At 46.2% G+C, this 25,000-nt stretch overlaps 1 protein-coding gene across 1 annotated transcript in view; it reads right to left on the reverse strand.

Annotated features, from left to right (window-relative positions):
* The window catches only part of RSPO4 (R-spondin 4), a 41,411-nt gene extending 20,560 nt beyond the window's left edge, over positions 1-20,851 (reverse strand). The window contains exon 1 of the mRNA XM_049779508.1: positions 20,773-20,851. Coding sequence (XP_049635465.1) covers positions 20,773-20,851 — 79 coding nt within the window. The remainder of the gene's footprint in view (positions 1-20,772) is intronic.
* Between the last annotated feature and the right edge of the window lie 4,149 nt (positions 20,852-25,000).

Below are 25,000 nucleotides of genomic sequence, written 5' to 3' on the forward strand. Positions count from 1 at the left end.
AATGAACGAATTGTTGGTGCCTTCATGAACGCCCTCCAAACCTCTTCTCAGGGAGCCTGCACTCTAGCTAAAGACTAGGCTGACAGCAAAGCAAGCAGTGAAGACTTGATAGTCTTCAAGACAAGGGAAAGACAGACCCTGAGTCTTTGAAAGTTTTTGGGGAGTCAGGCCTGGGCACAGGAGTAGGGCTAATTAGAAGAAGAGGAGAAGGAGGAGAGGTAAAGAGCTGAGAAAGCAAGATAGTCTTGAGTTGGTGGCTTGGGGTGATTAGATGAAAGCTCCAAAATGCTATGGCAAGAGAAGTATGTGGCCAGAATGGAATCTTTTTTCCTGTTTTCTCTGAAAACCTGACTCATTCATTCACCTCAGCCAATAGCTACTTGTCTCAGGGTCAAATCCTGGGAGAGATCCTCCTCTGCCCTCACCTCAAATAAAATTAATTATGCTGTATTAGAATTTCTGCCTTCTTGAGGGGACCACAACTGGCAATGCTCAGGTTCTATTCTCGTCTTAGGCCTCCTGGTGGTTCTTGGGAGATATGTGGTACGGAGGGTGGAACCCAGGACTCCAGCATGCAGCATGCATGCACTCAAGCATGTACTTCAGCCCTTGCAACCATCTCTCTTGCCTGTTAGAATCTATTAGAAGGCAGATTGTTCTGTTCTGAGTGTCCCGAAGCAGAGCAGGACTCTCATATCTCCTACAGTCTACTCTGCTCTCACCATTGCCACTATTCAGTTTTAAAAAAACTGGAGGTACACTACCACCAGCCCTGCTCCAGCCTGACACTTTCCCTTTACTCCCATCACCACCCCTGCTTTAGCAACCACCCCTTGCACCCAGGGCCTTTGCAATGCTCTCCTCAGTTTGAATCACTCGCCACCTGCATGCACCCATGAGACTCTCCCCCTTTTAGTCTATGCTGCACCATCCCCTTCCCTTCTTTTCCCTTCCCTGCCTAGAACCTGCCCCTCTTCCACCCCAGGGGGGATTTTTCTCCCAATGTGATGAATCTGAGAGTTTTGTATCTCTTTATCACCAAAGAAAAGTGGGCTTGAGGGTGAGTTGTGGGATGGGCCAGACCTTTGGACCTGCACAGACCAGCCACTACCTTTCTTTGGTCACTTCAATTATCTTGGAGAATGTAAGCATATCAGCATGGATTCTACTTTTAGAGTTGCTGCAAATTTGATTTCTGCCTTGTATGTGGCCAACCTGGGTTCAATTCCCAGCATTCCATCCATATAGCCTCCTGAGCCTTTTAAAAGTGATTCCAGAGTGCAGAGCCAGGAGTAAGCCTGAGCATTGCTGGGAGTGGGACCATAACAAAAACAAATTCATTTCTGTGCTTCACTCATTTGTATCACAGAGAAGAAGAGATGGATGTGTATGGGGTGGGGGTGGTGGTATGCCATATATGCCTGAGATCACCTAGGATGAAGCACAGTGACAATGTGACCCAAGTGGTGTGATTGAAGGGCAGGAAGGTAGCAGCTAGAAGCTGCACTTCTTTGTTGCTAGACTGCCGCCTCTTTTGGTTAGGGGCTTCCCGAGAAGGGCTAGGGAGTGTTGGGAAAGATAAATGGCTGTGTCCAGGTCCAACAATGTGTGGGACACCATCAATGTGTGTGTCTAAGCTGGGACAGACTCAATTTCTTCAGCTTTAAGATGCAAACTCTAGTCCCAGCATGGGATGCCTCTGTTCCTCTGCTCAGAGCAGCTGCCCAGACTGAGGCCTTCCTGAGTTCCCCACACTGTGTCCAAGCCATGCTCTTCAATGCACCCTTGACCATGACTGAGACAGGAGACTGAACAGCAGGGGCAGCCATTTTGTTTGCCATTCTCAATGCCTACCTCCCCTTGAAACAAAACAAAACAGGTAGACGGGAGTCTTTTATCAGGGATCAAGTGTCAGGGACCTAATTTGTAGGTCTCTTCCTCCACCAGTTTGTCAGCACCCCAGTAAATTCACTGGAATTCTTGGTAGACTGGCTTCCTAGAAGGTCAGGGGGTGGGGGTGGCACCATTTATGGGGAGTTCCCAGGAGGCTGGGATTCTGATTTTAATCCATCCTAGAATCCAGTGGAGCTGTTTGCTCAATTTGAGGTAAGTCCTCCTCTCACAGATTAGTTATTAACCTAAAGCAGTTTACCTCAGTCAGTAACTACTACTTCCCTGGAGGTTGTAGAACTAAGGGGGACAGGGGTGAGGTAGCCATGGGTGCCATTGGGGGACATACATATTATGTTTGTTCACTTAAAGAAAGTAGATTTCTGGGGGAGTGCTTTTTTTCTTAAAGGCAGTGGTAGAATAAATAAGTTTAAAAGTGATTTAAGACTTAAGGTGGTATGACTAGGGTCCTGTTATATACAAATTTAATGCTGTCTTCAAAGACTACATTTTTTAGTCATTGCAAAATTTATTTAAAAATTTTTTTTTTGCTTTTATTTTGGTCCACACCTGTTGACGCTCAGGGGTTACTCCTGGCTATGCACTCAGAAATCGCTCCTGGCTTGGGGAAACCATATGGGACGCCGGGCGGGCGATAGAACCGCGGTCCGTCCTAGGTTAGTACATTCAAGACAAACACCCTACTGCTTGCGCCACTACTTCGGCCCCTATTTTAAAATTTTTTATTGAGATTCTGTGGTTTGGGGCTGGGCGGTGGCGCTAAAGGTAAGGTGCCTGCCTTGCCTGCGCTAGCCTTGGACGGACCGTGGTTCGATCCCCCGGTGTCCCATATGGTCCCCCAAGCCAGGAGCAACTTCTGAGCACATAGCCAGGAGTAACCCCTGAGCGTTACCGGGTGTGGCCCAAACCCCCCCCCCCAAAAAAAAAAAGAGATTCTGTGGTTTAAAAAAACTACTAATAGTTTTTCAAACATGTAATTCCAATATCACACTTATCACCATGGTACCTCCCTCCCTCTCCCAAGCAAAAATTAATTCTTGAGGTCAGCTAAGTCTTCTCCCAAAGCATCAGGAGCACATAAAACACAGGGGTCTTTGGTTCAAATGCAGGTTTTTAATGATAAAGGTAATGTGGGGTGGGGAAGAGAGGAACTGGGATTCTGCAAAAGTAGATTCTCTACTTTTTTTTTTTTTTTTTTTTTTTTTTTTTACAAAATAGAGATGCAGATGGTCTAGGTCACGGCATATTTTAAAAAGCTAGGGGATGGGTGATTAATACTTTCTCTTTCTGCAGCTGAAGTAAAGTGCAAAGGCCACCAAGTGTACCTGGAGTTCTGGCCAGTGTCCCCTTTCTACCAAGGTCCAACACAGGTTCTGAGGGCCTGACTTTGGAGTGGGAGGCTACTAGTAGAAGGGGTGATTTGATTCTGCTTAGTGCTTCTAGGAGGAAATTCTCTCAAGCTGCCTGGTGGAAACCAGGCCCTCTCCAGCTCAGCATGGCAAGAAGGGGATGTTGGACCTCTGTGTCCCCAAGGATAGGTGTCTTTGGGACAATGGTACAGAAAATTCTAGACCCCAGGTTAGTGTCCGAATGATGTCTTGCTCCCTGTGATTGCCTTGCTCTTCTGCAGTCCAGAGCACAATCCTTCTGCTTTGCACCCCCCACCCGTCAAATATCTGGCTTCCCTAGGGACTACTAGGGACTCCCCTGTGCACTACATCCCACAGTCATTCATTGAGCACAACCATGTTTATATTTCTGGTGGAGCTCAGTTCACAGAGCAGTCAGTGGTACCTTTAGAAAAATTGTGTGTGTGTGTGTGTGTGTGTGTGTGTGTGTGTGTGTGTGTGTGTCTGGCTTTGCATTCAGGATCATTCTAGCCATGCTCAGAGAATCATATGGGATGCTGGAGATTGAACCCAGGTCAGTCACATGCAAGGCAAGCACACTACCACCTGTGCTGTTACTTTAACATAAAAAATCTGATGTTGTTGTTGTTGTTGTTTAAGAAATTTACCAGTAGAGCCAGAAAAATAGTCACAGCAGTAGAGCACATGTCTAGCCATGGTCCTAAGTTTCATTCCTGTCACCACATGGCCCTCGAGCACTACTAGGTGTGGCTCCTATTTTAGATAGATATAAAGTGTTATTTATTGGAAATATTTTGAGGCTGGGTAGCTAGCTCAGAGGTTAGGGATGCTTTTATATTTAAGGACATAGGTATGATCCCCAGTACCACATATACCCCTTAGGACCCCAGGGAAATCCTTATGAATCCTGAGTACTATTGAATTAGAGTTGTGTTGTGTTTCCAGAACCAACCATTGAACTGTCCAGGCTGATTTTAGCTGAGTTTCACCAAAAGTCAAGTTGGGCAGCTTCTCTACCTTCAAGAGACATATTTTTGGTAAGGATTCTATGTTTTTCAATCTTTGGGCCACACCTGGAGATGCTCAGGGGTTTCTGCTGGCTCTGCACTCAGAAATTACTCTTGGCAGTGTTCAAGGAATCATATGGGGTTTCTGAGATTGAACCTGGGTCAGCTACTTGTAAGGCTGGCTCCCTTCCTATGTGCTGTACTATTGTTCTAGTCCTGCAATGGTTCTTACTGGGTCCTTCTCATTCTGCAGACTGCAGGGGTGTGAGTGAAGAGTAAAAGCTGAGACCAGAATCAGGAGAGTCATGCCCTCCCCTCCAGAGTTTTCTCCAGGAGCCTCCCAGAGTCCAACATCCCATTATTCTTGAGCCTAGAATTATCACAAAGTTGCCCTGAATGTGAAATGTCAAAATACTGAAAATTCCATAAAATGGTTTTTGGGGCTGTGGGTGATTACTCTGGTGTCAAATGTATGAAATTGCCCGAGTCACTGACAGTCACAGTCCTACCAATGCATGTGTGGGGAGTGAAAATAAGCTGGTGAGTTTGTTCCCTTCTCTCAAGTACAGGTTTGCTGTGTATGTGACCTGGAGCATTGCTGAAATATGTTGTCTCAGTTTCTTCTGTAAGTACTTCAGTGGGCTATTTTGAGAGTCCAAGGGAGACTGGCACAAAAGATCTCACAATCAGAAAAGTGCGCAGATGGGTGTGCATATATATATATATATATATATATATATGCATGGTTGTTGCATTAAATAATTAACGATGGTGCTGGATAGAGATGGATGGATGGAGGGATTTTTCTCTGCCATCCCAGGCCACGTGGCTCCGAAATCCCCATTCAGGTGGCGGGTCCCAGGTTTAGGTGAACGTCGGAATTAGACTCATTTCAGAGACAGGCATCAGGAAGCATCAACTTTATTCATGCCCTATCCACCACATGTGTGGCCTATATCATAACCTTTTAAGCATTCAGCCATTCTTAGCTAGCCCTGCATCTTAACTCCTTTCAGCCATCTTCCCTTTGACTTCCATGCTGGCAAAAGACCAAAAAGGGCCTAATCCCCTCTGGTCCATACCTTATCTACCTTTTCCAAGACCACTCCCAGGAATGGGCGGGGTCTTGCAGGTAAGGTCAAGTTACCTAGGGAAGAATGGAGGGATGATAATTATTTAATGCAGCACATGGTTACACACATATACACATGAAGACATTCTCCTACAGGGGCTCTCATGAGCACAGACACATAAGCATACATGAGTATTCACACATGGTACAAACAACAGTACATACAGACACATTCACAAGTGGGTGCATATGCACAAAAAATCATGCCTGTACACTTACAGGTATGTACTCACACAGGTACACAAATGTGCACACACATATGCATGCATGGTAGACATGCAGGGACATATACTCACATTTGGATGCACACAGAGAACATACACATGGATACGCACATGGGCACACACTCACATGCAAGTGAGATTTCCTCAAGGCATGTTGGGTTTTGCCTTGCTCAGGCCTGTGGCCTCAGGACCCTGTCGAATAAGTGTCTGGTGGATATCAGGTGCAAACTGGAAGTGGACTCAGGTTCTTGCTCTTTCTAGTTCTAGCCTGTCCCACCATAGGGCTGTGTGACCTTGGGCAGGTTTCTCGAAGCTCTGATCCTCTTGAGCTATTTGGTCAGTTGCTATATGCACCTGAGATCAGTGGGTAGAGTGCCCGGCAGTTACTGGGGGGACAGTTGGTGCTAGTTGCTAATTATCCCTGCCTACTACCTGCTGTGAGAACTTTTAGATTCTTGGGGTTCTTTATTCTTGTGTCAGGGAGTATCTCAAGAGACCTTCAGAGGCAGGTGAAAGCTTGAGTTTGGCCAAGCAGGAGGATGTTCACAGTAATAAAGATTCATCTTTGGGGCCAGAGAGATAGCATAATGATAGGGCATTGCCTTGCATATGGCTGACCCGGGAGGGACCTGGTTGGATTCCTGGCACCCATATGGTTCCCCAGCCTGCCAGGTGTAATTTTTGAGTGCAAAGCCAGGAGTAACTCCTGAGCACTGCTGGGTGTGGCCCAACAACCGTTCAATCAATAAATAAAGTTTAAAAAAAAAGATTCATCCTGTCGACTTGGAGGCAGGCCTTAAGCCATATTCAGGGTATAGCAGATAGAACACTGATAACATGCCAGGAGGGCACCCACAATGCTATCTTAGCTAACTCAAAAACCACCACCTCCTCCTTCATTGTGTTGGGTGGAAACCCCAAAATGAATGGGTCTTGATCAAGGAATCAGGCAGTGGTACCTGACTGGCCTTGTATTGAGATTCAGGGTACCATAAAGGATCACCCCTAGCCTCAGTTTCCCTTCTAAAACACAAGAATTATCCTGATTTAGCTGCCTTTTTCCCCAGATGAGCAGAGACTGTAGCACAGGAGTCATTGAATAGTGCTTGACTGTGGCTGGGCTGTGTGATGAGGTCTGGCTAAGGTGGAATGGAAGGGTCCTGAGCCCTTTTCTTCTGCTTTATTTCAGCCTCATCTGAAGGCTGACTCTAAAAATGATCCTGAGTGTCCCAGAGACCCACAGTAGGCTGGAAAACCAAGAGGTAACTCTGGAGGGAGATAGCCTGGTCTAATATTGCTGAACCTCAATTCTCCCACCTGTAAAATTAGGGAAAGACTGGTTCAAAGGGTTAGTGCCCATGATTTGCATGCATGAGGCAGGGGATTTGTTCTCCAGCATTGGATGAGCACTGTCAATAAGGTCCTCTGAGCACAGACCAATGGTATAACCCAGTGGTCGGCAACCTTTTTTTTCAACTGAGCCAAATCTCGCCAAAACCATGATTGAAATTTATTTTGAGAGCCACACAGGGCAAGCACTGATAGAGGCTAGGAGCAGAGTCCTGACTCCTGGAGCGGCTGCCCGGCACAAAGAAGAGCCAAATTAAAAGTGTAAAGAGCCACATGTGGCTCGCGAGCCACAGGTTGCCGACCACTGGTAACCCACAGAATTGTTGGCTGTGGCACCAAAACAAGTAACAAAAAAGAAAAAGAAAGAAGAAAATAAATGCCCATCTCTACCCTCCACTGTGAAGATTCAGTAAGTCTATAGAATAAAAGATTAGAAGAGTCTGACAGGTGATGAGGAACCAGAAAAGTGCACTGACATGGCCTACTTGGCCTCTTCTCAGACAGGAAGATAAGACACAGAGAAGACACAAAATGTTCAGGACTACATAGCTGCTAATGGGTAGGTGAGACAGCCAGGAAGGCAGGCAGTATTAACAACAGTCAACTACCATTGGAGAAAGCCTAGAACCTAGAGCAAATCCAAAACAGACATGCCTTTTTATAAAAATGTGCTTCAAAGAAGCTTAGGTGCACAATCAGACCCCAGCACAGAGGCAGCCCAGATACCGCTGCAAGTGAGCATCTAGGAATGGCTACCTGGGACTCTTAGTGATTAAATCAACCCCTCTCTGCTTATATCTAGAGGGCCAGAGATTCTCAGGGGTGCTAAATGGGGTGCAGGTGTAGCCTTCTGCTATGTGTGGCTCACAGCAAGCATCTTTGAGACACCCTATAGGGTCTGGCTTCTGCTCCCAGATCTTAGAATGGAATCATCATCCATATTCTGGTACCCCTCAAGCAAGTTCCCCCTTTTCTTGACATCCCAGCTCCTCTGTCTCTTAAAGTTAAACTCAGTTAGGGCTCAACATTCATCTCTCCATCTGTCCATCCACCTGTCCATTAACCTGCCAGGTGTTTCTTGAATACCTACACTATACCAAGCTCATCTGGGCTCTATAAATGTTAAGTGTGAAAATAAGGAACAGAGACCCTCTTCTTAGCCTTTACTTGATGTATATTAGATATTAAATATTAAAAACCCATCACAGGTCTGGGAAAATATTATAGGAATCTATGCAGATGTAAGCTACATTAGGCTGGTAAATCTGCCCAGAACATTGTCCTGGTCACCTATTCATTATGCCTCTCAGTGTCAGGTGCAGATCTGGGGTTCACTCGGGCTCTGCCAATGTTGAATGAGTATATGGAATTTATCTAATTGCTGAACAAGTCTCTTTCTCCTCCCCTCCATCCGCTACCTAATTCTAAAAATACCTGTCTCATTTATGAAGTGGGGAGCAATTGTCTGAAATTAGTGTACCCTACCTGCTCCAGAGCTTAATAGGGCACTAAGGTATGCCTTCCACCCTTCCCAATGGTATAAGTAAGCACAGGACTGAAGCGGGCCCTAAAAGGTTTGTCTCATAGGATCTGGGGTACCCTGGTGAGAATTATTTACAGTTTGGGGGCATGGGGAAACCTGCCCCCATGAAAATACCCATGGAAATGGGCCTTTCATCTAATTGAACACACATTTGCAGAACCCAGTCTACCAGGGGAGAGGGAGAACCATTGAGAGGGTAGGAGGGCAGAGCAGGTCCTGGGCCAGGAAGAAGGGAAATCAGTGAGAGAGCAAGAGGGCAGAGGGAACTTGTTCAGGGAGAGAGAGAGCTAGTGAGAGCACAGGAGGGGACCTGGTCCTAATAAAGCTACTGCCATTGCCTGATAGGGCATGTGCTAATCTCATCTATACTGCAGATTCTCAGACCAAGGAGTCAAGAGGTTATGTGTGTGAGTGGGGCAGGGACCCCAGGATAGTGCAGAAACTAACTTAGCTCAGGGGAGGTCAGATTCATGCTCCTGCTCCAATATAGCATGCATAAGCTCGTGTACACACACATACACACACAGAGAGAGTCAAAAGGTAGAAAAAGGAAGACCTACACTGACCGCTTCCTGCAGATGACTCTTGTGGGTCTTTGTGGGGAAGTGCCAAATAGGGAACAACTGTTTGTCCCTTCTGCTCCTCAACACCTGATGACAGAGGAAAGACCTGATGATGAGGAAAGTGAGGCACAGAGAATGGGAGTTGTGAGTCAGATAAGGGCACTCACAGGGTGGTGCAGAACTGGACTTGCAAATAGCATCTACCCATGGGTATCAGGAATTGGGTTTTAGAGCTCCAATGAAGAAGGGATGTGGGGAGGGCATGTCATGCTTGTAATCCTCAGCTCCTTACTCATCCTGACCACTCAGCCATCTGTGAACAAAGCAGTCCAAAGTTCACCAACAAAGAGCTCCCAGAAACCAGTAACAGCAGGAAAACGGCAAGATGTTGCAGTAATTCAAACGAGATGAATGATCTTACGAAGCATGGTCGTTCCCATTCCCTACTAATAATATTCAAAATGGAGATGAGAAACCAAGTGCAATATTATTTGTATTAAACCAGAGAGGCAAACTGCAAAGGTCTGACCACATCTAGTGTGAAGAGTTTGGGGTTCCAAGAAGATCCTTGGGGTCCTTCCTATAAAACTCTGCAGGTTTGAAATTTAAGGTATGGGACCACAGGAGCAATTTATAAGTAACAATTTCTGAATCTTGGAGGAGACAACAAGTTGATGAAAGTCACAGGTACACTGGTCTTCAGGCTGAAAACTCTGGGGCTTCCCTAAAGCTGAGTCCCTGCCTTTTCAAAGTCCCAGTAGCAGCACACATATACCTCATAACTGCCATATAAGTGCCCCAGTTCACAGCTTCACAGCTAACCTCAGAAGAGATGTCTTTGGGTGCCTTTAGAAGGGTGTCTTTGGAAAGAAAATGGGTTGAAATTATCCCAGAGCTCCCGGAATGTATGCAACTGTGTAACACCTCCAAATTCCACAATTCTGACAGCCCAGTAGTAGCGCAGCAAATTAGATAGGAGAATAGTACTGAGCTCAGTAAGTGAAAACAATAACACAGAAGGCTTAGTTCTCAGCAAGCAACTCAGTAAATCTTCAGGCAATGACTTTAATCACGCCATTGTGAGATAACAATTTTTATAAATTTTCTTTCACTGAACTTTTTGGGGGATAATTTCACTCACCATTTTGTTGTAATAAGTAATATAAAGTAAATTATTTTGTACCTCCTTAGGGGCGGACTTGGGGTATGGTGGGAAACTGGAAACAATGGTGGATGGAAGGTCACACTGGTTGTGGGACTGTGCTAGAGTATTGAATACCTCAAACAGCTGTACTATGAACAACTTGTAAACCACATTGTTTAAATAAAGTTAGAAAAAAAGTAATGACTTATATTTCCAAAGTCAGATGATAGTGATGATAAATGCATGAGTAATACAAGGAAGATGTTGAATATATACAAAGAATATTCTTTGAATAACACAAAGAAGTCCTATAAATTGACAAGGAAAATTCGTGAAACCCAATTGGAAAAAAGATAAAAGAAAAAAAATTAAACGAAACTCTGAAAAGTTGGTGTGTATGTGAAATCCAAAACAATCAAATCAAAATGTTAAATATGGTAAATAAAATAGAATTACAAGTCAGGTTAGTAAAAGCTATAAAATAAAATCACCTTTTAAGACTAAGTTAAATGATATACAAAACTTAGAAGATATAATGTAAAATGAAATAATAAAAGTGTCTCTATAAATTTAAACTAATAAATTTAAACTAACAGACTTTACATTTAATTTTAAATTAATAAAGATAAAATTTTAATAAAAGTCTCAATACAAAAAAATGATGAAACAAAAATGAGGGCAAATAGAGGACTCAGAGGGCTGAGTGCAGCTTTGCATCCAAGACCTTTAGGACCCTCTAGGTCTCACGTTTGCCTGAGCACCATTCAGAGCGACCCCTCAAAAGTTGTAGCTTTCTTTTATTGTTTGGGACCACACCTGCCATGTTCGGGGCTTACTTCTGTGCTCAGGGATCACTCCTGCTGCGACTTCGGGAACCATCTGGACCGCCCAGGATCAAACCAACCAAGTTGGCCACATACAAGGCAAGTGCTCTGCCCACTGTAACATCCCACCAAAGAAGTTTTAAGTGAACTAAAATATGAGTGGAAAAATTTTAACTAGCAATTTGTAGCAATTTAAAAAAAAATAAAGGGGGAAAACCCCTCCAAAATAACAGAAAATAAGAATGACGCTTGCACCACGGAGGCTGCTAATGTGCTCCGAGTTAAGGAGTCAGACTGACTCAGAAGCCTGCCAGGAAGGGCATGGAGGAGAGAGGTCGACTATATCCCCAATGCCGCCACTGACAGGTTTTTTTCCAGCCTGCAGCAGCCAGAGGTTAAAACATCAGGCTGCATCATAATTCCATGCACAATAGCCTTCTATCAGTGATGCGTCACACACACATATACAAACACAGACACATAATACATACACACATGTGTACATACATGGCAAGAGGCATATATATGCATACAAACACACATATACATTTACATGTGTAAACATGCACTCTCACACACGCATCTACTTTATTTTTATTTTATTTTAATTTTTATTTATTTTTAAAGCAGTTTATTTGTTGATTTATTTTTAAAGCAGTTTATTTTAAAGTAGTTTATTTATTTATTGTTTTTAGGATCACATCTGGTGATGCTCAAGGGTTACTCCTGGCTCTATGCTCAGAAATCCTCTCTGGCAAGCTCTGGGGCCATATGGGATGTCAGGAATTGAATGGGGTTAGCCCTAGGTTGGCCGCATGCAAGGCAAATGCCCTAATGTTGTGCTATCTCTCCAGCCCCTTCTTTTCTTTTCTTTAAATTAAAAATTTTAATTGAATTACTGTGAGATAAAGTTACAAAGTTGGTCATGTCTGAGTTTCAGTTATGCAATGTCTAACACCATCTTTTCACCAGTGCACATATTCTGTCACCAATATTCTCGGTTTCCTTCCCACTCTTTCCACTGCCTCTAAGGCAGGCATTTTTCTTCTCTCTCTCTCTCTCTCTCTCTCTCTCTCTCTCTCTCTCTCTCTCTCTTTCTCTCTTTCTCCCTCCCTTCCTCCCTCTTACCCCCCTTTCTTTTTCTTTTTCTCTCTTTTAGAAACTGGTTTGCACTATTGTTATCTATGGGGAGCCTGTGAATCACTTTACCACCTTTCAAAACACAGTTTTTGTTTTCAATCAGTAGTAATCACATGTCTGCTCCGAGAGGGAAGTCTGTGCCACAGCTATACAGCATTTAGGATGCCTCAATCTCTAGCACCAGATGGAGCTCCATGTTCCTTTTTATTTATTATTCTTATTCTTATTCTTATTATTATTATTTTGTATTTTTGAGTTACACCCAGAGGCTCTCAGGGCTTACTCCTGGATCTGCACTCAGAAGTTGCTCCTGGAAGGCTTGGGGGACCATATGGGATGCTGGGATTCTAACCGCCGTCCTTCTGCATGCAAGGCAAATACTCTACCTCCATGCTATCTCTCCGGCCCCTGCTTGGTCCTATTTGTTTGTTTGTTTTGGGGTCGCATCTGGTGATGCTTAAAGGAACTCTTAGCTTTGCACTAAGGGATCACTTCTAGTGGGATGCCGAGGATGGGTGGAACTGAGTCGGCTGCGTGCCAGGCAAGTATCCTACCCACTGTACTATCTCTTCTGCCCCACCTCCTCCTTGTTCCTATGGTGAGTGAAGCTTCCGGGACTCTCCAACAGAGGCAAAACCATGTCTGATCATCAGGCTAAAACATTCATAGCACCAGAAAGAAGTAAGTCCTATGAAACATGGCTCTGACATCACCAGGCACTGGCCCAGGTGTGTGCAGGCAGACTCTTCCAGACAAGGGCCTCCTGTCACACACACACATACACACCCCTGGACTCCCAGACAGCATGCTGGGATCAGGAGAAAATTCTGCCGCCCAAGCATGGCAGGAGTAGATCTGGGAGCTGAGCCCAGGCCTGACACAGCCTCGATCCCCCCTGTCTGCCTGGCACCAGCCCCTCGCAATCATCACCACTGGGCACTCTCTAAATGCCAGGAAACCGCTCCATGTTCCACTGCATGAAGGAGCCAAGAGAGGCACTGAAGGGAGAGAGGACCCATCTGAGATCACTCATCTGGGAAGCGGCAGAGCCCCCCGGCATCCCTTGCCTTTTGACCGCCTGCCAGGACCCTGTACACCCAAGACTGGCTGGGGGCAGCTGTGCCCAGTGCCAGCACCAGCATAGGCTACGAAAGGTCTGGCGGAATGGTGCTTTCCTTCCCATCTCCACCCTTGCGGATGTGGGCGCTACGGACCACTTCAGGGAAAGTGGAGACTTCTGGGGGAAAGGGAGTGGTTTTCCCATGTGGTCTAGGTCCCCTGGGCTGGAGAATGCCTTTCTTCTGAGTTGGTGAAACAGAACCCCTTTACCCCACCTCCCAACGCCCATGGGTCACAAATCAGGGGCCCTATGAATCAGGCAACAGTGCTAGAAGGCTTCCTCCCAGAGCCGGTTTCACCAGGGCCAATGGAAACCAGACCAAGGGAGGACTCTCCTGGGGGGAGTTCCTGCCCCCCAAGAGGTTTAATTTCTTAAGAACCCTCTACAGATGGTTGGGATCTGGGAATGCCTCTGGATTCCATGCTCCTGCCTAATATTTATCCCAGACCTGCAGAAAGGCAATATTCTCCAGGCCTTCGGAGCATTCAACTCCAAACCTTTTCTTCTACTGCCTGTTTCTCTACCCACTCAAAGCTGCCTCATGGCCTGGTCTATCCTACACCCTCATTGTCCCTCACCTGCCAACTGGGAGACTCTGGGTAAAGTGCTTCCTTGTTGGAGACCCCAATTTCTGAGTGGTGGTCTCAACAGTTTCAGTTGGCCTTTTTGGTCCTAACACTCCATTCAATAAGGCACTCTCTCTCAAACTCCAGACAGAAAACAAGAGCTGATATTTCCAAACTAGAATGTTTCTAGAATGTACTATCTGAATGACAGCAAAAGGCACTTGCATGCAGTAGGTGGGAGGCTTTCCGAGAAATCTGTGGGATGGCATGATTTGTGCCAAAGCATTCTAGAATCAGGTAGGACAAGGTCACATTCAGATGACCACATGATCTTGGAGCAGCCAGATTCCCTCTGCAATGGCTTTTCTCCTCTATCAGGCTGGGCTGGGATGAGAGTCTAGGGAAAGGATCATGGACAGGATGGCTACATTGGCTTCTGGGGGTGTCGAGGTCTAGAGCAAGAGGAGATTTTGTGCCTCGAGAGATTTGTCCTGCCACCCTTTGAAGGTATAAATTCACTTGACTCAGCCAGGTCATGACAATCAAATTCTGGACATTAGAAACAAGTGTCTGAACCTAGAAGTTGAGAATTGGGCAACTCAGAGCAGAGTTTGGAACTCAGAGTAACATATCCTACATTCATATACTGTGACTCTTCAGTCTTAGTTTCCCTATCTGCTACACAGGGAGATTTTTTAAAGCCTGATCCTGTGGCCTCCATACTTATGTGACATTGGCACAAATAATGCTTGTATGTCTGTCACATGGAGCTTATACACCAGTCCATCCTCCACACCCACACTCATGTGGACACTTACACAGATAAGTGCAGGCTTACTCTTAAATCAAGATTAGTCTTAGGGCCAGAGAGATAGCACAGCAGTAGGGCGTTTGCCTTGCAAGCAGCCGACCCAGGACCAACAGTGGTTCGAATCCTGGCATCCCATATGGTCCCCCGTGCCTGCAGGAGCGATTTATGAGCAGAGAGCCAGGAGTAACCCCTGGGTGCTACTGGGTGTGACCCCCCCCCCCAAAAAAAAAAGATTAGTCTTAACATTTGTAATGCATGCTGATAGTTTCTGAGAGGTAACTGGCTGGCAATTCCAATCTATAGACAAACATGCAGGCTGTTTTTGTAAGGCCTGTAAGTTAAGAATGGCCTAATATTTTTTAAGTGTTATTTGAAAAAGAAAGATAAATCTGGGGCATGTCACAATACCTGTGACAATGGGTAGGGCAGTTGCCTTGCATGCAGCTGACCCAGGTTCAATCTCTGGCATCCCATTATTATGGTCTCCTGAGCCTGACAGGAGTAATTTCTGAGCACAGAGTCGGGAGTAATGCTTGAGTATTGCCAGGTATGTCCCTCCATAATAACAAAAACAAAAAGAGGAAGACAAATCAAATAATAATGGAGCAGACTCTGCAGTCTGCAAAACCTAAAATATTAGTAACTTCTCCAGAAATATTCATTACCTGTCCAAAAACCATTTATAGACCCTGCTTGATTTGACTTCATCTTTACCATTTGGAATCAAGTCCATTTCATTCAAAAACTGCTGGCTCCACCTAGAAAATTTATTTTGCTGATCTGCTGATGGTTTGCAAACCCTCAGTGTGAAGAACTTTGAGTTTAAGCAAACTTCAGTATTTTTCACTTAGATCAGTTCTTTCCGATGTGAAAAATGCCACCCCTTTCCGAGGAGATTGGTGGTGGTATGCACTGGAAAATTCTGCAGATGTTCACCACCTTGGGTGCACCTGGGATGTCCTTTCTGTCTATTTCCTTAAGAAGATAGAGTTTTGGGGGGTGGGAATGGGGAAGGATACTGAGTCTTTCTTTCTTTCTTTCTTTCTTTCTTTTTTTTCTGGAAATGGAGCTGCACTGCAAAATAAGTTTTGTGAATCTTGGACTTAGAACCTGCAGATGGATAAAAGGCAGGAGACAAAATGAATAAGATCCTCTTCTCCATGTGACCCCTGAGCCAAGCACTGTGGAGTCCCAGATTCCTCAGTTGTGCCTGCTACCACTGCCCACCTGCCCCTCAGTGTTCTGTCCACATCACTCTTTTTGATGGTCTGTCCCTCATGTCTCAGGGGATATTGGAGCTGTTGACATCTCCACTGTCCTTGTCAACAATTATTCCAGAGCGGATCCCAAAGGAGGAGCTCAAGAAGTCTCAAAAATATTTCTTGGTGACCATAGTGACAGTTAAGTGGCATCTGCATCCATGACAGGACTGTGGCTCTGAAGACAATAGGACCAGGCTCTTTGCAATGACAGAAAAACAGTCCTCAGGACTGACCACATACCTCTGTACATAAAGGGGAAAAAAGAGCCCTGGAAGTGGAGGGAGAAAAAGGCAAAGGTGAGATAGATGCAGCCACTTAGAGACACCCCATTCCAGTTCAGGGTACATCCCATTCTCATGAATGGGAGCTGAAAGGGATTAGATATTTATGGGGCACCTATAAGCCTGCAGCACCTTCCCTTTGAGTCTATGCTCTGTGTTGGTTGGTGTTTCATGGAACCAAAAGGAAACAGGTGGCATATCTAATAGAAGATGATCCAGCTGGAACCCAGGGCTCTTGAATCACAGAACCTCTCTCTGCCTTTTGCTGTCTCCTATAGAGAAAAATCTAGACACTCCATGTAGATGTAGGGACACTCCCCTGCACTGAGTTCCCTCCCTGGTAAGCCTGGGGTGCTAAAGTGAGTCCCTTGTAGCCTGTCTTCCCCACATAGCCTCCAGGAGGCTCTATATCTGGGTGGGAGCTCAGACAAGAGTCCACAAAACCCTGTCCGACAGAAGTGATGCCAGGACGCCCCAGCTTGCTTTAAGAGAAATGTCCCCATCTGGTTCAGATTAATTTCCACTTAATTAATCAAAATGTTTTGTAAGTGACACTTCAGATCCAAGAAACTTCCTTAAGCCTTCTTTCATTCTTTCTTGTCTTAGAAGCAAAGAAGTTGGGTTTCATTAAAAAAAAAAAAAAGTAGGAAGGCTAACATCTGAGCCAGTGTGGGCACTGAGCCCCACAGGAGATATTCAGATGGGCAGCTTCTAGGGCCAGCTCTTGGTTCCTCCTGACCCACAGAGGAGGCTAAAGACTGAGACTAAGGATCTGGGTACAGAGGGGAATTAGGCTGGGCAGGCAGGTCTCTACCCTAGCCATTCCTAAAAAGTAAGTGAGTAAGTTCAGGACTACCCAGAGTAGCATCCCCAAGGTTCTCGGCACAGAGTTCTACAAAGAGGCTGCTCAGGACACTTGTTAAATGAACAAAGGAAGCATCAAAAAGGCCCACTGGCCTCAAGGCATATTCTTCTGCTTCAGTGAGACCAGACTTCGAAAGCAAGAAACACTCTCAAGGGCCTCATGGGGCATTGTCCAAAGAGTGTGCCTGTGAAAATGGCCTTGGACCTGAAGAAATATCTGGCTTTCCTCCTCACCATGAATGCTCTGAGGATAAGTCTCACAGTCTCTCAGCTCAGCAGTTCCCCCACCTCACTGGCTCAGACCCCTAGGACCTCCTTGAAGAAGAGGCTCCACAAAGGCTCCTCCAGATCCAGTGGGACTGCCATGGGAGCACCAGGAACCCACCCCCAGAGTCTGAAGAAGTCACTGTCTAGTTCTTACTGGGAAATAGAGGAAATGGCAATGATGGGGGCTGAAGCTTGACTTGTTCTTTTTCTCTGATATGTGCTTTCCAAACCGCAGCCTGATAAATTCTTAGACACTGACTTAAGTAACACCATAGTGTGATATAGTAATCATTTAAAATTGATTCATGTGGGGCCCGGAGAGATAGCACAGCGGCGTTTGCCTTGCAAGCAGCCGATCCAGGACCAAAGGTGGTTGGTTCGAATCCCGGTGTCCCATATGGTCCCCCGTGCCTGCCAGGAGCTATTTCTGAGCAGACAGCCAGGAGTAACCCCTGAGCACCGCCGGGTGTGACCCAAAAACTAAAAAAACAAAAAACAAAAAAAAACAAAAAAAATTGATTCATGTGGATCTAAGTTTTGATAATTCCATTTTCCTTTGTGTTGTAATAAACCATATGAAGTAAATTTATTTTTGCCTGCATGGAGGCAGGCTATGGTGGTGGGTGGGAGGTTAGGGACATTGGTGAAGGGAAGATCACCCTGGTGTTGGGATTGGTGTTTGAATATTTAATTCATGAAAATACTGTATTATGAATAACTTGGTAAATCATGACGTTATAATAATAAAAAATGTATATGTGCTTTTAAAACTGAGAAGCATTTGGTAGGGAGGGTTGCGTCATACCCATCTGTGCTCAGGGCATACTCCTGCCTCTGTGCTTCAGGGTCACTATTAGTGGTGCTCAAGGGACCAGATGTGGTACCAGGGATGGAACCAGAGTTGGCCACATACAAGCATTTTAATCCCTGTACTGTGCCTCAGACCCTTGGGAAGCATATGAGAGATCTTCTGAACTCACTCCTCTTCGAAAGAGAAAATTGAGGCTTTGGAGGGAAGAGCACAGCTCAGGAGACATCCTTTCAAAATCCTGTTCAAAGGATCAGATACCTAATATATATAGATACCTGTGACATAGATACTTGCTGTGCAACCTTGGACAAAAATTAGCATCCTTCTCTGAAGCTCAGTTTCCTCATCCAGAAAACAAATCCTTTCCTCCCTCCCTCTGCTAGGCCGTGGTGAGTAGCCAGGACACAACGAACAGGAAATGAGAATGACTAATGCTCACAAATGCCCACAAGGAGCCTATGTACTTGCCTCTTACTAGTCAGATACTAACTTGTTCAACCTTTCACTTTTGCCCTGCAAGTTAGAGACTACTTTTTCTGAGTTAGGAGTTAGGGATGCCTGCTTTCGAATCCTGACCCTCATGCTGTTCCCAAGTGTCACCAGGTGTGCTCCTAATATTCCTAGAACAAATACTAGTATTACCCATACTTCTGAAGCATATATTAGAGGTCCTGGTACTCCTGGAATGAGTACTAGTACTCTAGGTACTTCTGGGGAAAGTATTAGTACTCCCAAAACTCCAGTGGCTCTGCTGGGGTGGTCCTGATCACTGTATCCTTTGAGTCTAGCACTGGACCACCAGCCTGGTTGGCTAAGTATTGTTGGGAATAGCTCCTGGGTCCCCTGAACTCTGCTTGGAGGCCCCTTTCCAATGAAAGGACTATTATTCCTATTTTAAAGGAGAGTTAGTGAGGAAAGCATTGTCATGATGATTAATTTTTGGATTATTGTCTTAGTACAGAGAATGACTTTAGAGGATTAAAAGAATCATCAGATAGGTCAACTGAGGCACAGCAAGGAAAAATAACTCTCCTTACCCTGCCATTGAACTGGAAAGTGGGGTGGCTGAATTTGAATCCAGCAGAGCCACCCTAGAGCCTCTGCACTGAAACTCATAAGCAGAGTCATTCGCAGTGTCCTGAGGATGCCCCAGTTCCCCCAGACTCTTACTTCAACTCTCTGGGTCTCTCGTCCTGGACATGGAAGTCCCTCTAGGCACAGTTTCCCTGCAGCTGATCCCAACAAACCCACTCCCTTTCCAGGCTGGAGGGTGACCTGGGTTTTCCCCTCAAACATACCAACAACCTTCAAGGACGGATTCTGCCTTCTGCTCCCATCAACGGCAGAGCTGATGGAAAGAAGGCGCCATCACCTTCTCACCTGCAGAGGCTTTACCATGTGACCTCGTGTGTCTGAGCGTTGATGACCAGCTTTATAAAACTGGGGGCTTCAGGCCGGAGAGATAGCATGGAGGTAAAGCATTTGAACGGTGGTTCAAATCCCCGAGCTTGCCAGGAGCGATTTCTGAGCATAGAGCCAGGAGTAATCCCTGAGCGCTGCTGGGTGTGACCCCAAAACCAAAAACAAACAAACAAACAAACAAAAACAACTGGGAGGGCTTCGGCATCATGGAGATGCAGTGAGGCACCTATTTTTTTGGAAAGGGAAACCCTTTATCCTGTTTTGCACATTTACCCAGAAGGCCCATGGGGGCTGGCTTAGGTAGAATAGCACCCACTTCTTGTTCTTGTTCCCAGGGCTTCTTCCAAGCCCCTTTCCACAGTCATCATTCAGACACTCTTGAGAGCTGATACACAAAGTCCTAGTGAGGGGTGAGGGATCTCTGACTTTGTTCTCTGCCAACATTTAAATTCTGATCCCAGGAAGGGCAGGTGGGAAAGCAGGAGCTCTGATCCCCAGGTCACTCGTATTTCCCTGAGTTCCAGAGACTGGGGTCCCCTCCAGAGAGGAGTCCCCCACTTCTACCCAGCTCTGCCTGCTCAGGATGAAGAGAGAACCCCAGAGATAGAGCTCAGGCAATCAAACCACTGACTCTGTTTTGTTTGTTTTGTTTTGGGCTACATCAAGCAGTGCTCAGGGGTTACTCCTGGCTCTGTGCTCATGAATTACTCCTGGTGGTGCTCAGGGGACCTTATAGGATGTCAAGGATCAAACCCAGGTAGGCAAGGCAAACGCCCACTCGCTGTAATATATCTCTCCAGCCCCCAAGCCAGTGGCTCTTGAAATTTTTCTCTGAACTCAATGACAGCTGCTCCAAGGAGCCAACTTCAAGCACCTTCTACTCTGGCCCCTGAGCTTTCAGCCTGCTCTGAGCAGAACACAGCAAAGCCTGGAAAATTTGGGGAGCGCGGTGTGTGTGTGGGGGGGGAGGGGATTGAGTTTCTCCATCCCTCCTTGCAGAGCCTCTTGGTTCCAGCTTGAAGAGCGGGTGTCTTGGGGCCTGTCTGCAGAACCAGATGGCAATTGTCCTGTGGAATCCATCGCCCAGCACCAGCCATGCCCGATCTGCCCCTCCTCGGAGCTGCGCTGTGCTCCCACCCCCGTCGGGCTGCTCTTCTTACCTTGCTTCTTCCTTCGGTTCAGGGGCAGCGTGTCCACAACGTGGGCGACCAGCAGCAACAGGCAAAGTGGCGCCCGCATCTGGGCAGCCTGGTCCAGCTGGCGCACAAGGCTCCTGGTACCTGGGTGGCCCCCTCGGGGGCTCCAGAGGAAGCCCGACGGCTGGGTGCAATAGCGCCGGGGAGCAGGGGCTGCTCCAGCGCGCCGGGTGCATCCAGGGGCGCGGGGCTGGTGCCTCCACTAAGACCCACAGTCTGCCCAGGCTCAGGCCATCAGGTCCAGTGAGGGCTTGGGAGCGGGACACTGCCCGCGGGGGGCGGGGAGGAGCCAGCACGGGGCTGTCGTGTTAACCCCCTGCAGGCCGGGCCGGCATGCCTTGGGGGACCGGGTGGGAGGTGGGGGTCGGCAGAACCACTGGGCAGGAGGTGGGTTTGTCTGTCCTGCAGCTGCGGCCTGCTGCCTGGGGCCTTTCCCTGCACCGACTTTTACATACCCATCTCCACACTTACCCACACATTCTTATCCACACTTGCACACTATGCACTCACACACATGCTCACAAATACACTCATTCTCCGGCACTCACTCACATTCATACATATTGACGCATTCACTCCTATAGACTCATAAACACATACATATTCATAACTCTTACACTCATTCACACAGACACACAATTCAGACTCATACATTCACCCACATTCCCTCATTCATTCACCCCAGAGATTCAGACACCTCACACACTTTAACACACATTTATACTCATGTGCACATAGACCCCACACTTATGCATATTCATAACACACACACACACACACACACACACACACATTTTGAGTATCTCTGCCTCTTGTACTCAACACTCCACTGTGCTCAGCCCCTCCTTTCTGCTCTTGCCTCTGATTTCTGCTCCCTTCTTGCTCATTCCTTCTTTCCTCTCTGCTCTGGTCTTTAGTTCCCTATTGCCAGATCTCCATCCTACTCAGACCACCTTCTGTCTCCATCTTAGCTTTAGGCCCTGTCCACTGTCCCTCTCTGTCTTCAGCGCCCCTGTCTTCATCTGTAGGTTGAGGTGCAGGACTCCTTGATGTCTGGCTTCCTCTCTGCTCAGTTCACTTCCTCTCAGCAGGGTCTCAGAGTTCCTTCTGGCCACTCACCCTGAGTAGTTCTGGTTGCAGCCTGGGGGAGCCCCACATCTCTGACTCTAAGGGGCCAGCACCTCATAAATTCACTCCAGAAGGGGTCAGGACCCGAGCTGTGTTTCCTCCAACCTTATCCAGGGGACTGGGAGCAGCTGGTTCCATTTTCATCCTTTCAGAGCCAAATCCCTCCTCCTTCTTCCCCTGTCTTCTGTAGACCTGCCCACTAAAAACCTTAAAAGAGTCATGATAGCTACAATTTTTGAGATCAGTGTGATTGGCACGGTGCTAAGTACTTCACGCATGAGCTTCAAAACAACTCATGGAGGTTCTGTGCTCATTACCCTGGCTTTACAGGAGAGGAAAGAGGGTCTTAGAGAGGACAAGTGACTAGCTTAAGGCCACACAGCAGGCGAGCAGCCCCTCTGGGTCTAGAGCCCAGCCTTAGCTCCTCCCTAAGGGGAATTTACCATTGACATCAACTTGCGGAAACGTGTATAGGTCCTTTTTCCTATACACATGGTTTGATCCAAAATTGAAGAACAATGTGGGTGTCTCCTCCATCCCCTTTTTGTTCAGCCTTGGTGGGCTCCCATGAGCAATGGGGACATATTAAGGGGAAAAAAACTCAAAGATGGAGATAGCTCCCATCTGACCAATCTTCTGTCAGTCTACTTCCTGATCACTATGGAACAGTGTCCTTGGGCTCTTAGAATATCAACCCAACAGCTTCACTTTACAAATGTCCCACCAAACTTTAGGACTAGCTCTAGCAGCCCAGCAAACTAAGGACAGCCCTGGATGGATGTGCAGGTGTCCCAGCAAATTCCCCCTCTACCATGGCTTTTGAACTTCTCAACTCTCAGTTTTGAATACTCTCCTGCTCCTCTTTAACTCAGAAAACTCAATTCTTTCAGCACTTTACAAACATCTCTCATGCCTCTGGAGTCTTTGCCATGTGGATTCTACATGGAAACCCAACATGCTTCTCTACAAACTCAGTCAAGCTCTGATCTGAATGTGCTCATTATCCAGGAAGCCTTCCTTAATTCTCTGGCCATTCCCAGCTCTTCTGAGCTCCTCCAATAATCTCTTTATCATGGCTCCAATCACACAGGTCATAACTATGAATGGGTTCATCTCTTCCTCTAACCCAGGAGTGTCGAACAAGTTCGACACAAAGAGCCAAAATTTTAAACCATGAGATTCAGAGAGTCACACCACGCAGTGACCTGCCAAACAGACAAACACTCACACAAAAGCATATAATTTTAACAATAATATATTAAACACATATTGCATTTTGCCATTTTGAGTGAGGGTAAAAATCCTGTTCGCCACCCCTGCTCTAACCTGTTAACTCTTAGAGGGGAGGTCATGGTATGCCCTTGTAATCTAATGCATTCTGGACACAGATAAGGTGCTAGCAGGTTTGCAGAATGAAATGAATTCATTATGCAGACAGTTCTGACTTTATACATGGAATTTAAGCATGCCAAGAAATTACAAGCTTGGGCCAGAGAGATAGCATGGAGGTAAAGCATTTGCACCATATGGTCCCTCGAGCCTGCCAGGAGCGATTTCTGATCGTAGAGCCAGGAGTAACCCCTGAGTGCTGCCGGGTGTGACCCAAAAATCAAAAAAAGAAAAAAAGAAATTACAAGCTTAATGAAGATAGTAAGTACTTTCCCTGTTGCACCACCCCAGTTCTGAAATCTGCAGGGTTCAAGCAGGAATCACCCAAGATGAGCAGGTCTAGGGAGGAGCATTGTATTCTAGGAGCTGTGCAAAGTCTGTGCAGCTCTTACCAGTTCTGCAGTTCTTACCCACCTCCCCTCACTGCTTCTGCTCCAACTACCCCTGACTCCTTCTGTTTCTCAGACTAGTGGACCACAGGCTGTCAGGGGGTCTTTTGTCATTCTCCCTGCCTAACAAGTCTTCCCAAGATGTCCCTGAAGCCTCTCTCTACTCAATTTCTCAGAAAGCCCCACGCTGACCACACCAGATATTATCCAGCACCTCTACCCTGTATCCTCTTTTTCTGCCTACTTTTCTATATAGTTCCAAGAATACTCAGCTTGTTCCTGTTGGTAATTTGCTTGTTGGTGACTTCCAGGAGGGCAGGAATTTCCTATCTTCTATCTTGTCCCTGTGCCTGACACATAAGATGCATATGTGTGAATCTTGGTGGAATGAATGAGTGAAAGAATAAGCACTCCTTCATCTTTCAAATCATTGTGGAGCTTGAAATAGCTTCTACTCTCCTGGGCTCAGTTTCCCCCTTTGTTCAAAAATGACCCTGATGAAGTTTCTTTGCTCTCTGAGAACTCTTCTACCCAGTACTCAGGGTCTCCCACATTCTTGCTCTGAGATGCTTAGGTAGTACTGGGGTAAAATGAGGGCAGCATTATCTGGGAACCCCAACCAGTCACTCAGGCTCCTTTCCTTACACAGACCCTTATGTGGTGCGCCGATAGCATTGCATCCCTGTACATCAGTGATGCCATTCAAATAATCATGGTCAGGGGCTGGAGGATAGTATAATAGGTAGGGTTCAATCCCAGGCAAGTCACAGAATCCCTCGAGCACCACCAGGAATGATTCCTGATCATGAATAATCCATAAGCATCACCAGGTGTGGCCAGAAAATAAAATGATATCATGGGCAGTGGGTAAGTTGTTTGCTTACCTGCATTCTGTATAGACCCCTGAACACTGCCAGGATTGATCACTGAGCACAGCTCGATATGGTCCAAATATAAAAGAAAAAGGAAATTATATCATTTTTTAAATTAAGCCCATAGTACTTTTTAAATTAATCTTTATATAAGGTATGAGATTTAGGTATTTTTGCCTATGGGTGTTCAGTTACTTTAGTATGCTTTTGTTGTTGTTGTTTTGAGTCACACCCAGAAGTACTCAGAGCTTACTCCTGGGTTTTGCACTCAGAAATTGCTCCTGACAGTGCCAGAAATATACGAAATACCAGGGATCAAACCTGGGTCGGCTGTGTACACGGTAAATGCCCAATCCAGTGTACGATTGATTGCTCAAGGCTCTGCTCTAATATGATTTGTTGAAAGTGTTGTAT

Source organism: Suncus etruscus, chromosome 9 (genome assembly GCF_024139225.1).
Source record: "Suncus etruscus isolate mSunEtr1 chromosome 9, mSunEtr1.pri.cur, whole genome shotgun sequence".
Classification (NCBI taxonomy): Eukaryota; Metazoa; Chordata; class Mammalia; order Eulipotyphla; family Soricidae; genus Suncus; species Suncus etruscus.